At 36.4% G+C, this 13879-nt stretch overlaps 1 protein-coding gene across 4 annotated transcripts in view; it reads left to right on the top strand.

Annotated features, from left to right (window-relative positions):
• hfp (Poly(U)-binding-splicing factor hfp) overlaps positions 1–13879 on the top strand; it is a 654778-nt gene that overhangs the window by 266849 nt on the left and 374050 nt on the right. For all 4 annotated transcript variants that reach the window (XM_090374213.1, XM_090374209.1, XM_090374210.1 and 1 more), the window contains one exon: positions 4807–5012. In XM_090374213.1, the coding sequence (XP_090230339.1) occupies positions 4807–5012 (206 nt within the window). The remainder of the gene's footprint in view (positions 1–4806; positions 5013–13879) is intronic.

Raw genomic sequence — 13879 nt, 5'->3', positions numbered from 1 at the left:
GCCCGTGACCACCAAATACGGAGGATGTGGAAAGGTCAGGAAATGACCACAGCATATCCCCGGAGCAATATGGCCTTAGTTGCTAATGCGCCTAAAAAAAACCCAAAAAACTAATTAATCCCTAAACCAGCAACAACAACAACAACATCATAACGAGCAGTTAAAGCCATCCATCACCATTGTTCGATCTGTTTTTAAAGGAAATACATTATAATATGATAACAGTACTCATAATAATTCAGTACAGCTCTTATCATTGGAATATCTGTGACCTCAGAGTCATTGGTATTTTAATAGGCATGCAAGGAGAGTACAGAAAATGTTGTTCTATACCTAAGGGTGCTTAGGTGTAGAATTTCTGGATAACCAGAAATGAGTTGTGTAGAGTATTTTACTTCCTTCTCCTCCTCTTTGCACGTGTAGGTTAATAAAGAATTTTGTGAAAGGCAATGGTAAGAAGAGTTTGAGTTGTTTTCATTCCTTAAGTGTGAAAATTTCCATGATCAGTTCTAAAAGTGAAAGAGGAATCTTTGTGGGCCTCAGTCACAACTTCTGGAGGATCAATGCTTTTAAATTGCTCGCTGTATTTAAAAATAAAAGCATGCCAGGTTTGCAAAATATTTTCTTGAAATGTTTTGAGTAAACACAGATGTGGAGTTCAGGAACATGCTTAATGCATGTAAAAAGGGAGGAAGAGGGGGGGATTTGTATGTAACTTCATTTCTTGCATTGCCATTTAGACTTCTTTCCCAAAAACTTGGGCATGGTGAGTGACAAGCAGAGGAATGATTTTCTCAAGACATTAGCTAAACTAAGCATAGACTAAACATAGACTAAGCAAAAAGAAAATCATTACTAAGGTTAATGAAATGAATATTTGTTGGCAGACTAATGCCAACATGCATTCTGGCCTGTGGAACATTCTAGACTATCTTCAAATCCTTAAATTGTACATATATTTTTTACCATAAAGTATTTTATTGTTTTAGCTATGTGTATAAATTGTATTGGATTTTATAGTGTAAAGTGATTAAAATGTAACATTAACTTTTCTCATGTGCAGATAATATAAGCAGTTGCTAATATTATAACTGGCAATATTATAAAAATACACCCCAGAAAAAGCTGAGAACGTGAAATTCATGCTAATTTCACTCCGATTATTGTAAACACTAAAATTCCTTTTGGATTGTTAGTATCAGTCTACTGTTAATTTAATCACATAATGATGTGCAGTATGAAAATGTTCATCTATATGTGAATGTGTGTGGACACACAGTCGGTTAAGAGCCTAATTCCCTGGAATAAAAATCATATATCAAAAAAAAAATAAAAATCAAAAAACTTTTACCTTTATATCCATTTCCCATTCATTATCAGTGAGATATGTGAGCAAGTGTATTTCTGCCATATGGTTTATAAAAATCGGAAGCAGTGATTCACTTTGGTTGTCTATTTCCATTCAAATGATCTCTTGCGTCCATTTTATATCCGTTTGTTCATATGCATCCCCATCTGTCCCAAGGGTGGATGAGGATGCATTATCCCTCATATGTCCTTGTGTAAATATTAGAAACTGAGTCACAATTTCCATATCTACATCACTTACATTTGTGATTCATTTTACTTGTATTCATTATTCAACCTCCTGAGGGGTTGAATTACTATACACTTCCTTGAACTTATTTCTTAATTCTTAGCCAGTGATTGCTATGTTTGGCTATTTCACTTTTCTGATTTTATTAGCTTGAATTTTTGGATTTTTACTGTCTTTTTCCTTAACTCAGTGCTGGTGGTAGCGGTGGCACATGTGAGGTGCCCCTCAAAAATAATGTTCTTGCATTAATGTATTATTAAAACTTTGAATTTTTTTTCTAACTTCCTGAATATAGTCAAACTTTTAGTGTAGTTCATTCTGAAGTACTTTTATTATGGTTTTCTTATTGAGTGAAATTAGATGTGAGAACCCTATGTGTCCAATCACTGTTTTTCTAACTATTTGGATTTTACATGATGAGTGGCATGGGATAGTACTGGTCAAGATCTGATTTTTTTTTCTTAAGTTGCAGGTTACTTGTTTTTGTTGCCTCACTAGGTCAGCAAACATCTTACTCTAATTGTTTTTAAAATATTAATTATTTGTTTCACAGCATTAAACTGATAACACAAAACCCAGTATAATACCCTCATAATGGCTACTACTCTGCAGGAAGCAACATACATTGTGTTTGCCAAATTTGAAATGTCTGATATGTTATTTTCTAATTTTTAACAATTAGAATTTTTAAATTTTCAAAAATTTAAAAGTAGTAATTGTTAAAAATTTTGATTTTAAAAGTTAAAAATATTTAAAAAATTCTTGGAAAATTAGTACTTTTTTTTTTAATATAAAAGGTATAAAACCTACTAGTTGTTTGAAAAAATTTTATATTTTTTTAAAACAAAAAATAAAAAAAGTTGCATACCTTGCAAACCATTAAAATGTGAAATATTGGAAATTTTCAAGTAGAATTAAAAAAGAAAACTGGCACCCATCAGATTCCTGCCATTGTCTTTGTTACTGTTAGAGGTTAATGAGAAATTGAAACAGAATGCAGAGTTTGTCAATGAGCGAGTAAGTAAAACTGGAAAGGGGGGGGGGTGAAGAGTGATGAACCACAATATAGAGAGAGAGAGAGAGAGAGACTGATATTTTTGCAGAATGTGGTCATTTTAAAATTCTCTTGCTCCTTTAACTATTGTGAATTTTGTACACAGATAATAGAAAATTAAGTTTTAATGTGTGTTTAAATTATATCAAAATATCAAGGTGATGTTTTCCTGAAGTGTGGTAATTACTTATGATTTGCATATTAATCTATAATTATAGAATTGTGGTTGTGAATGATGCTTGATGGTTCTCTTATGTGTAAATTGTATGATGACTTTGTCCTGTTTAAATTTTTTTTGTACAGCCATTACTTCAACTTTTCTTTCATTGCTTCATGCTAATGATCTTAAAAAGTAATGTAATCCAAAATAATTTTTTTTAATAATATGACCACTTTTACTAAAGAAATTTGTTCTTGTTATTATTTAGTATAGCATCAGAATAACAAATAAAAAAAGGAATAATTGCTTTTTTCATAATTTAGCCAATGGCATATGAAATTCAGTTGCTGCTTGTTCTGTCCCCCTTCTCCCCGTTCATCAGCATATAACAAGGGTTAATTGCTTTGAGCAGTATAAGCAATATATGATTCTCTTTCTAAAAGAAAGTGGCGCCTCCGTAGCCAGGTGGGAAGGAGCAGCAGTGCGTAACACATGTTTCTTGATTAGACCGGGGTTCGAGCCCGTCACCACCAAATACGGAGGATGCGGAAAGGTCAGGAAATGACCACCGCATATCCCAGAGCAATATGGCCTTAGTTGCTAATGCTCCTAAAAACCAAATAACAAATAACAAATAACAAATCTTTCTAAAAGATTCATATAATGATAAATATAAAATGTTGGTCAGGCGGAAGATGGAAGGTTTGATCTCTCTCTCTCAAGTTGTTTAAATAGAGTAATTTTCTGTTCATTAAAGACACTTTCAATTCTTCCTATTCTGTGAATAGTCTTTTCCCCCCACCTCACCCATTTTGAATCCCTATCACACTTTTGGTTAATGCCTTTATTGAGAAACTGCTTAATATGTAAATTTCTTTTATTTTTTGAAGGTTTTTAAATGCTTCATTTCATTCTTCTGCTCTTAAAGCTCTATTTTATACTAAAGAAATTATTTTAATTCTTCTAAAGGAATTAATTTCATTCATTATATTGTTAGCTACTGTGTAATGAAGATTCTTGTTTGTAAATTATCATGCAGTATTAGATAAGTTTACTTTGGATATGTCAGATATCCTTTCCTGTCTTTTAGAAAGGGAATCATATATTGCTTATACTTTATATATTGTGTTTTTATTGAGTTTATAATGAAATAAGATTTTCTCTCAATGGCGTAGTTTGGTTTTTAATTTCAATTTGTAAATTAATGTTTTTTATTTAGCATTAGCAAAGACATGATGCAAGAAACAAAGCTTATATAGCATCAGCCAAAAAAAAAAAAAAAAAAACACCCTTATTTCACCCATCCACTTACTCGAAATGCCTTGAATCTATTTAAGCTATCAACTTCTACGATAGGTGGATGTTTGTTCCAGCAATCAACCACCTGCTGGCTAAAGGCAAAGTTCCGCACATCTATCCTACAACTGTCTTTCCTCAATTTGAATTTATGCCCTCTCAGGCGATTATTCTGAGCAAGAGGAAGGATCCCATCAGCATTGAGCATGCTGAAATCATTCAAGGCTTTATACACCTCAATTATTACATGTTATTTTTTATTTAATTTGTACATTAATTTTATGAAGTTATAAGTTAGCGTATCACACCCTCTCTATGTCCAAATATGTATAGTCTACACTCACTTCCACCCCACACTCTACAGTCTCTTTATCCTGTGTATAAATGAATGCATACATAATTTCAGTTTATCCAGTAAGTTAAGTTGAAAATAAAAAAGACCACATAAGAAGAGATTAGAAACTTACTTAAAGTTTTTAAATAGGTGTATTGAATAATTGTAAAAACAAGCTTTTATTGTATAGTTATGTTTCTTAGTAAATGGGTGTGTATGAGCCTCCTCTTCACAAAAAAATGAAAATGCATTTCATTTATGTAATGTCAATTTTTTGTTTGAAGCCCACTTTTATATCAGTTGCCATGGTTATGTTTAAAATTAAATTGTGTTTTTTTTTTTTTTTTTTGCCTTGTTTAATACAGATGGAACAAACAGTGCTCAAATGGAACAAACCGGGCCGGTGCTGGCGGGACCAGGTGCCATGAGAACACCAACAGGGCTTTTGGGGTTAGGTTTAGTGAAATTAACTCCTGAGCAACAAGAAATGGTTACAAAAGCTAAGAAATATGCTATGGAACAGAGTATAAAAAATGTTCTGATGAAGCAGACAATTGCTCATCAGCAGCAGGTACTTTTTTACTTTAAACACTTATTATACTGTATGTGTAACAGTTATTTTTTGTTATTTAATATATTATGAATTTTACACTATTTATAAAACAACAGTAAAATTACATGAGACGACTGACTAAACTTTATTGAAATAAATATACAAAATTAAGTGAAAAATAATTTGCAAATAAAATAATGTGGGGCAAATGATAAAAATATACAGAGGAGAAAATACTTTAAGATCACAAAACATAAGCAAAGGTAAAGTAAGATCAGAATCATAAACCCTCTAACTTTCAAGCCAGTGCATCTTCGTTTAACAAAATGTGGCATAAATAGTAAGTTTGTCATATGATAGAGGAATGAGGATATGATGATGCACACACAGAAATAATATTTTGAGTATGGCAGTGCTCACAGAATGAGTATTAATATTAATGGTGGCAAAGGATGTAGTAAAGCAAGCTTATATAGGATCAGCCAAAAAAAAACCATTTCACCCATCCATCCCCTCCAATACTTTGTGTAGTTCATCCTTGAATTTATTAAACTATTCCTTCCACAAGAACGGATAGAAGCCTGTTGAAATAATCAACCACCCACTGGCTGAAGGCAAATTTCCACACATCTATTCTGTATCCTTCCTCAGTTGATTTTATCCCCCTTGTGTATAGTCTGGGCAAGAGGGAGGACCCCATCAGCATTGAGTTTGCTCAAGCTATTCAAAGCCTTAATCACATCAATCGGATCACCTCACAGGTGCCTAGTCTCCGGACACTGCAATTTCCCCCGAATGCTTTCCATTTAGAATTGTTGATAACATCATTTGTTGGTTTCATTATATAGACTTTAGTGGGACCAACAAATTGAGACCACTGGAGTCTCCTTTAGGAAAGCAAAAACCCTTCCCGTTATCCTTCATGGTAATTACATTTTTAAGTAAATCCTACATCAATACACTGATCATTCCACCTTGTGGTTCTTTTATTTGCAGATTCTTAATGCATGAAGAATCACTGCTGATAATCAGATCAAGCATATTTCTTTCTCTTTTTGTCCCTCTAACATGCACATGCTGATGTAAAAAACAGTCGTCTTATAACTCCACAAAAGTCTTGTTGGTCTGTGAGTGACCACTCTGCAATTCCAGTCAATATCTGGAAAGTTAGTCTCACTTTATAAGACATTCGGAATTACTGGCTCACTCTATTTGTCTGTGTAGTTGTTCATCATAACCATCACAATCATTACGCCTATAACACACTCCTTTGTTTTTGTGCTGATGTCTCACGAAACTAACTCAGCATTGCACTAGCTACCCACGTCAATTAGATGCACTGCCTTACACTTAATATGCTTGTTAACTAAGAGCATAGCCCCCCCCCCCCCCGTCCTTTCTATACATATCATAGTTGCCATATTAAAATTCTGCATCTCTTATGTGTGAGTGACACTAGATGTCCGAAATCAAAAGATTTTTGCCATTCACTGACTTAAGTAGTACTTCAAATTCATCAGTTTTATTCAATATTCTCCTAGCATTAGTGAATGTGCAAGTATACATGCACCTGTTGTTACTTTTAGTTACCGTAACATTGACCATATATATACTTGTTCCATGATGACCCACAGCAGCACTCGAAATCCTGACGCATTGCTTTTCAGACTGTTGATGTTCAAATAAAGGCTGTGCAAGAATCAGTTTCACCTCAGGCTTTCCCTAATCTATTAGTCTGGTTCTACCCTCAAGCTAAGAGTTTTCCAATCCACCTAATGCTGCTTCAATAACATTCATATCCCTGTGGTTTTTGCGGGCTCCGTAACAGAGTGGATACACATACCTTCATTGTTGTTGAAATTCGAGTCTGTCATAGCAATATCAAATGCCTGAACACAAGCAAAAATGGAAATTTTGCAAGTGGTGAATAATCTCAGTGTTATTGTTGTTGCTGGTATCAAACTTATAATGCTGTCCCTTCCAGTTCAGCAACAGTGGAACAATTAAAATTGGGAGTGCCGATAGCCTGCTCATGCTTATGGGTGCAATATCCTTCTGCCACATCCGTTAATGTAACAAACTCCATACCTTTGGTATTTATGCAATAAACAAAACCACTTTGTTTAAGTAGAGGGATGGGAGTTTTCATGTTAGCAATATGTGTTTGCAACTTCCTGTGAGGGAGCTATACACAACTAATACAGTAGCTCCATTATACTCTGGCAAGGTGCTTGGAAATACCTGGTTTTGGGAGATGTAGTGCAGTAGACAAGAATCTGGTATCACATGGGGCAGATGTTGTTGGAAGGATGATCATGAAAAATGCCTTTATTCTAGTAAATTCATTATCCCTGCCCCTCTACTATATTATAGTACATTCCTGAGATGCTGCTAGTCTTCCAGATTAGCATCACTGGGATCCAATAACCACAAGCTAGGTTCCACGATAACATCATAGGAATCGAACATGTTTGCTTTGTACTGTTACCTGTGTAAACTTGCACATACACTAATGCTAGGAGAATATTGAATAAAACTGATGAATCTGAAGTACTACTTAAGTCAGTGCATGGCAAAAACTGGTGGTTGAAGTGCTTCAACACACCACTTTTGCCCTTCCTTCAATAAACCAGGTGTCCTCAGATAGATCACCCATGATAAATCAGATAGTGGGGTTACCTGCAGTGGTTAACTATATCATTGCCATGCTCCTACCCTCATCGTCCAAGGGACAAGATTCATGCTGGCTGTAGTGTGGATGTCTGTCTAGGTGGCTCTGGTGTCCAGCCACTGATTACATATATTGCTTGCTGGGTAGTCGGCATATCATTTGTTCTGCAGCACTGGGTAGGGAGCCTGAGCACTGATCCAATATAAAAACAAATATCATGAATTCTAATAATCTAAACTTTCTTCTAGGGGTCCCAGCATGGTCCCTACCAGGTAACAGTGACATTGACAATAATGGAATAATAGCAAAAAGACCCAGAACAGAGGAGATATCAGAACCTATACCATGCATCCTGATATTCCACTCTGCTAGTGAAAAGTCCACTGTAAAGGTGTCACCCTTCCTTATACAAAAAGTGTTAGAAGGCTCCCCTAAATCAGTCAAACAGCAATGTTCAGAACTATTAATTGTATCCTCAAGGATAAACATTCAGAACAGCTTTTTCGAGCCACCTCTATCAAGGCAATATGAATTAGTTACTCATCAGACAATAAATTCATCTTGTGTCACGATCTCCGAGTGAGATCTTATGGAATTATCAGAGGAAGAAATCTGTTCTGAACTTAATCCACAAGGAGTGACAGCTGTAAAGAGAATATTTGAATGCAGGGATGGGAATCTGTTACCCACTAGAAATCTCATCCTTATTTCAACAAAACATTTCCTAAGGCCATACATACTGAATTCCTTAAGATGCTTCTTGTCAAAAATAGACACTCACAAATGGGCTGTCATGCAGCCCTTGCATGCACTCGATGTGGAGCAAAGGACAACAAAATTAGGGGTTGTTCAGAATACAAAATCTGTATGCATTAAACTGCCAAGGAATCACCTGCATATTGAAGAGCATGCTGGTGGTGGAAGGAGGAAAAAGAGATAAAGTCATAGTTGAACACGTGCTATCGGGAAGCAGGGAAAGCACTAAATCCTATAAATAGCAAGAAACCAAGATAGGTGAGAAAGTTGCAGTGAAATATTCTATCGGGATGCAATGTGATATAATTATTCCATCAAGAGTGATTATTCACTCCCAATTATACGCTATTTATTGAGCTCACAACAGCCCACCCAACAGACACAGTTGGGTGCCTCTCTCATATCTGAAACGCGTAGTGCTCCATCACTGCTGAAACAGAAAAGCCAAAAAAAAAAAAAAAAAAAAAACCACCAGACTGGAAATGCCACGTGCTGTACAAGAAATATAGGATGTAGAGGTTAAAGAGGTAGCAGACAACTTGGTCTTGGAATTCTGATTCTGTGCAGAAGAGAAATGGACATGGGCCAGTGCCCTTTCTTGCCAGTGAAAGATAAAGGGAGTGGATCTATAGTCGGATCTATATAATGTGTTTAGTCAGATCTATATATTCTTATAATGGAATTGTGGATTCCATCGAAATAGTGATGAGATCAAGACCCTCCTGTGCAATGTGATATAATTATTCCGTCAAGAGTGATTATTCATTCCCAATTATACGCTATTTATTGAGCTCACAACAGCCCACCGAACAGACACAGTTGGTTGGGCTGTTGTAAGTATGTAAGTATTGCAGGTGGTAGATGACTCATCAACCGGTGCAATACCACCACTTTGCTTATTGGAGGCTTGAAGTGGTGAAACCCATGTTTAGTGTCTAGAGCAAAGTTTCTGGCAATCCCCCATACTTCTCTTTCAACCCATGCACGGTACTAACTACTATAGGTTTTTGATACTTTTCATGTTTGGTGTTTTCATAAAAAAAAAAAAAAAAAAAAGTGTGTAAGTATGAGCCAACCAGGGTACTGTAGATGTATTTAAAAAGGCAATCGAGGACCCTTACTTGTTTAACTGTGCAATTATTTGCAAAGACAGAGCTATGGATGTATCTGCCCAATGATGAGTTACCATTCTTGTGGGTAACCTCACATCATTTCAAGCTACGCTACTGATGATAATTAACATTGAAGCAGTAGCAGTGTGTCTAACAATAGGGTTCCTCATAACTATTTGCTCTATATATTTGCCACCTTGGAATGACTTCCCTCAGCTAGATCTTGATTACCTCATTTGGCAGTTGACTTCCTCTTTTCTATTATTGGGGCATTTTAATGGAAATGATACGCTGCAGAGTAGTGCCTATATCAATGGAAGGGATCAGATTATAGTGTGTAGCCTTGAAAACAATGACCTGGCCCTTCTAATTTTGGGTTTTAATAAGTACACATTCCTACCCATGCAGATACTGTGAATGATATTTCTGTATATCACCATTCTCTCTTCCCATTGTGTATGTGGAAGGTAAAAGAAAACCGATTGATTACTTCCTCTTGATAACCACATTTTATGGTAGGAGGCCATAACTCCCTTCAAGCATCCCATGGTGGAAGTTCGATCATGCTGACTATTCCTATGCCTTCAGAAAACTGGCAAGGTTTAATATCATCATATTCAGCCAGGAGCCAATCAGAAACCAAATATATTGACTAGTTTCCACCATATCCAAAACCACTGTGGAATGCAGAATGTACAACAGCAAGGAAGTTACCAAACAAGGTGTGAGGAATAATAGGCTTCAAAGGTTCATTAGTATTAGTAGAGGCATATGATGCAAGAAAGCAAGCTTATATAGCATCAGCCAGAAAAAAAGTAATATAAAATAATTACTAAATGAATAAATACAAAAAAACCTTCCAATTTTACCCATCCATTCATTCCAAATGTTTGTCTACTTCTGCCTTGAACTTATTTAAATTGCTGACCTCCACTAAAACAGATGGAAGTTTGTGCCAACTATCAACCACCTGCAGGCTGAAGGTGAGTTTCCACACATATGTTTTACAGTTGTCTTTCCTCAATTTGAATTTATGGTCCCTCAGGTGAGTAATCTGAGCAAGAGGAAGAATCCCATTAGCATTAAGCTTGCTCAGTCCATTGAATGCCTTATACACCTCAGCTAGATCACCACAGAGGTGCCTAGTCTCCAGAAGCAAGAAACAGAACATAACGTAAGCCTAAACTTTCCTGGTAACACCAATCCTTTTCTTTCCCCTCACCAATCTCGTCCTTCTCTGTACTCGTTTCTACTTCTTTCCTAAAATTAAGCCTCCAGACCTGTATACAGTATTTAAGGTGTGGCCTGACCATTGCATTATACAAGGGGACAATCATCCCCTTATCCCTGCTAGCAAAATTCCTGTATATCATTGAGCTACTCTTGCAGACTGTCTGTACTGCTCAGAAAAATACCATATCTGACTGCAAAATTACTCACAGGTGCTTTTCATTCTCCACTACACTGATATGTAGTACCATCCAGTTGACACATTACTCTGGGGTTACTGCTACCCATATGCTGTATGCATATGGGTAGCAGTAACTTATTTTAACTTAATGTCAATGCTGAACTTCGGTTGCCACCTCTCAGCCCATCGGCTGAATTTTTCCACATCCTGTTGCAGTAGCGTACTATCATTACTGTCAGTAACAATCCTGCCAACTTTTGTATAATCTGCAAACTGACATTAGACAATAACATGGATAAATAGCAAAAACAACAGTGGGCTCAACACCAAACCCTGGGGGACTCCACTAGTAACATTAGTCCATGAAGAGCAGTGTCCATTGACAACCACTCTGTCTTCTACCACTCAACCATCCTTTTATCCATTGTAGCAAATTGCCATTAATGTCATATTGTTCCAATTTGTACAGTAGTCTTCCGTGTGCCACAGTATCAAAATCTTTCCTAAAATCGAAGTATATGATTTAAAAATTATTTTTTGTATCCAGTTCCTTTGTGTTCACATCATAGTATGCAATCAAATTTGTCAGACAAGACTTCCACTTAGCAAACCCATCCTGTGTCTGAACTATAACTGCAGTCTTATCTAGATGATTCTGCATCACTTCCTTAACCAGTGAACCCATTATTTTCCTTGGAACAGAAGTTAGACTATAGATCTGTAATTACCCATTTCTCCCTTTGATCCCCTTTGTGAATTTGGGACAGATTTGCATATCTCCAGTCCATGTGAGACCTCCCCTGAGTCCAAAGAAGCTCTCATAATTATGAGGGTTTGCTTACTTCCTGTGCTACTTTCGTTGATATAACTATATAGATCCCATCCACCCCAGGTGCCTTTCTTACAGTCAATTTTAAAAATTTCTCCTCAACTTTGCATTCAGTTATTAAAAAATCATTTAGCTCCCTGCCAGAGTTTGATAAGCTTCTGGCCTCCACTTCCCTACAGAACTCCTCTTGTGTGAGCGTAGATGTAAAATAATCATTTGTTTTTTTAGCTACTTTACCAGGTTAACCAACAATCGAACCGTCGATGTCAAGTTGACCAAACTGATTCATCCCCTTCTTTCTAGAGTTTACATAAGTAAAGAACTCTTTACTGTTTTTCTTTGCATTGTTTGCCAAAGATTTCTCATAATCTGCCCTTGCTTGCCTAATCCTTTGTGACTTGATTACAGAACTACCATAGGCATCTGTGTGTCCTGATAATTCATATGCGTCCCATGCATTTTCTTCCCTACCTTGAATCTCATTAGGTCATCTGACATTCATTTAGGTCTAAACCTTGAACAGCATTTCTTAGTTGGTATGAAAAGCCTAGCAGCTTCTAAGATTAATTCCTTGAATGCTTCTTATTGAGAATTTATTGTTGGTAACATCATCAGTTGATTCCATTGTATAGAATTTAAAAACTCTGAGACCACTGTAGTCACCTTTACGAAAGCAAAAATCCTTCCACTTACCCCTGATGGTAGTTATATCTTGAAGTAAATTCAACATCAGAACATTGTGATCACTGCTGCCTAGTGGTTCCTTTATCTGCAGATTCTTAATGGATGAAGAATCACTGCTGATAATCAGATCGAGAGTATTACTCCCTCTGGCTTTCTCTCGGACCTGCTGTTAGAAAACAATCATCCTATAAATCCACAAAAGTCTTGATGGTGTGTGAGTGACCAGTTCACAAGTTCCAGTCTGTGAAGTTAAAATACCCCATTATAAGACAATCTGATTGACTGGCCCACTCTACTTCCCTGGACAATTAGTCATTGTACTCATCAGAATCATTAAGCCTATAACACACTCCTACTCTCAGCTTGTTTTCCCAGTGCTTATGTCACACCAAACCTACTGAACATTGCACAGTCCACCCATGTCAGTTGGATTCAGTTCCTTAGATTTTGTTTTTCTTAACTAACAGCATCACATTTCCCCCCTTCTATCCTCTCTACCCCTCCTGCACACATTGTAAACCTCAAATTCGAATTGTGCACCACTTATATCAATGTGGCACCATGATTCTGATATCCCAACAATATCTGCTTTCGATGTCTTGACCAGCATTCCAAATTCATCAGATTTATTTTCTATACTCCTAGCATTGGTGTATATGCAAGTATACATGCACCTATTCTATTTTTAGTTACACTATACCGGAGTTTCCAGATTTTTTTTTTTTTTTTTTTTTCACAGCTAACCTATAGGCATTAGCATTAACAAAGGCACATGATGCAAGAATGCAAGTCTATATAGCATCAGCCAAAAAAAAAAAAAAAAAAAAAAAAAAACATTATTTCACCCATCCACTCGCTCCAAATGTTTGTCAAGTTCTGCTTTGAATCTATTTAAGCTATCAGGTTCTACAACGACAGATGGAAGTTTATTCCACCAATCAACACCCTGCTGGCTAAAGGCAAACTTCCACACATCTATCCTACAACCGTCATTCCTCAATTTGAATTTATGCCCTCTCAGGTGATTATTCTGAGCAAGAGGAAGAATCCCATCCGCATTGAGCATGCTCAAACCATTCAACGCTTTATACACCTTAATCAGAGCATCTCATAGGTGCCTAGTCTCCAGACACTGTAATTTGCAAAATTTAAGCCTTTCTTCGTGAGAGCAACCCTTTCTTCCATTCACTAATCTTGTTGCCCTTCTCTGTACTCGTTCCAACAGCTCTATATCCTTCTTAAAATGAGGCCTCCAGACCTGTATACAGTACTCAAGGTGTGGCCTAATACAAGGGTATAATCACCTCCTTATCCCTGCTAGAAAAATTCCTGTATATCATTGACAAGACACCGTGAGCTCTTGCACACCGTCTGCACTGCTCAGAAAACTTCATATCCGCCTGCAGAATTACCCACAGGTCC

This window comes from Mastigoproctus giganteus, chromosome 5 (assembly GCF_048544385.1).
Source record: "Mastigoproctus giganteus isolate SK-2022 chromosome 5, ASM4854438v1, whole genome shotgun sequence".
Taxonomy (NCBI): Eukaryota; Metazoa; Arthropoda; class Arachnida; order Uropygi; family Thelyphonidae; genus Mastigoproctus; species Mastigoproctus giganteus.
The sequence above is the reverse complement of the archived record's forward strand: the minus strand, read 5'-3'. Positions and strand labels throughout refer to the sequence as shown.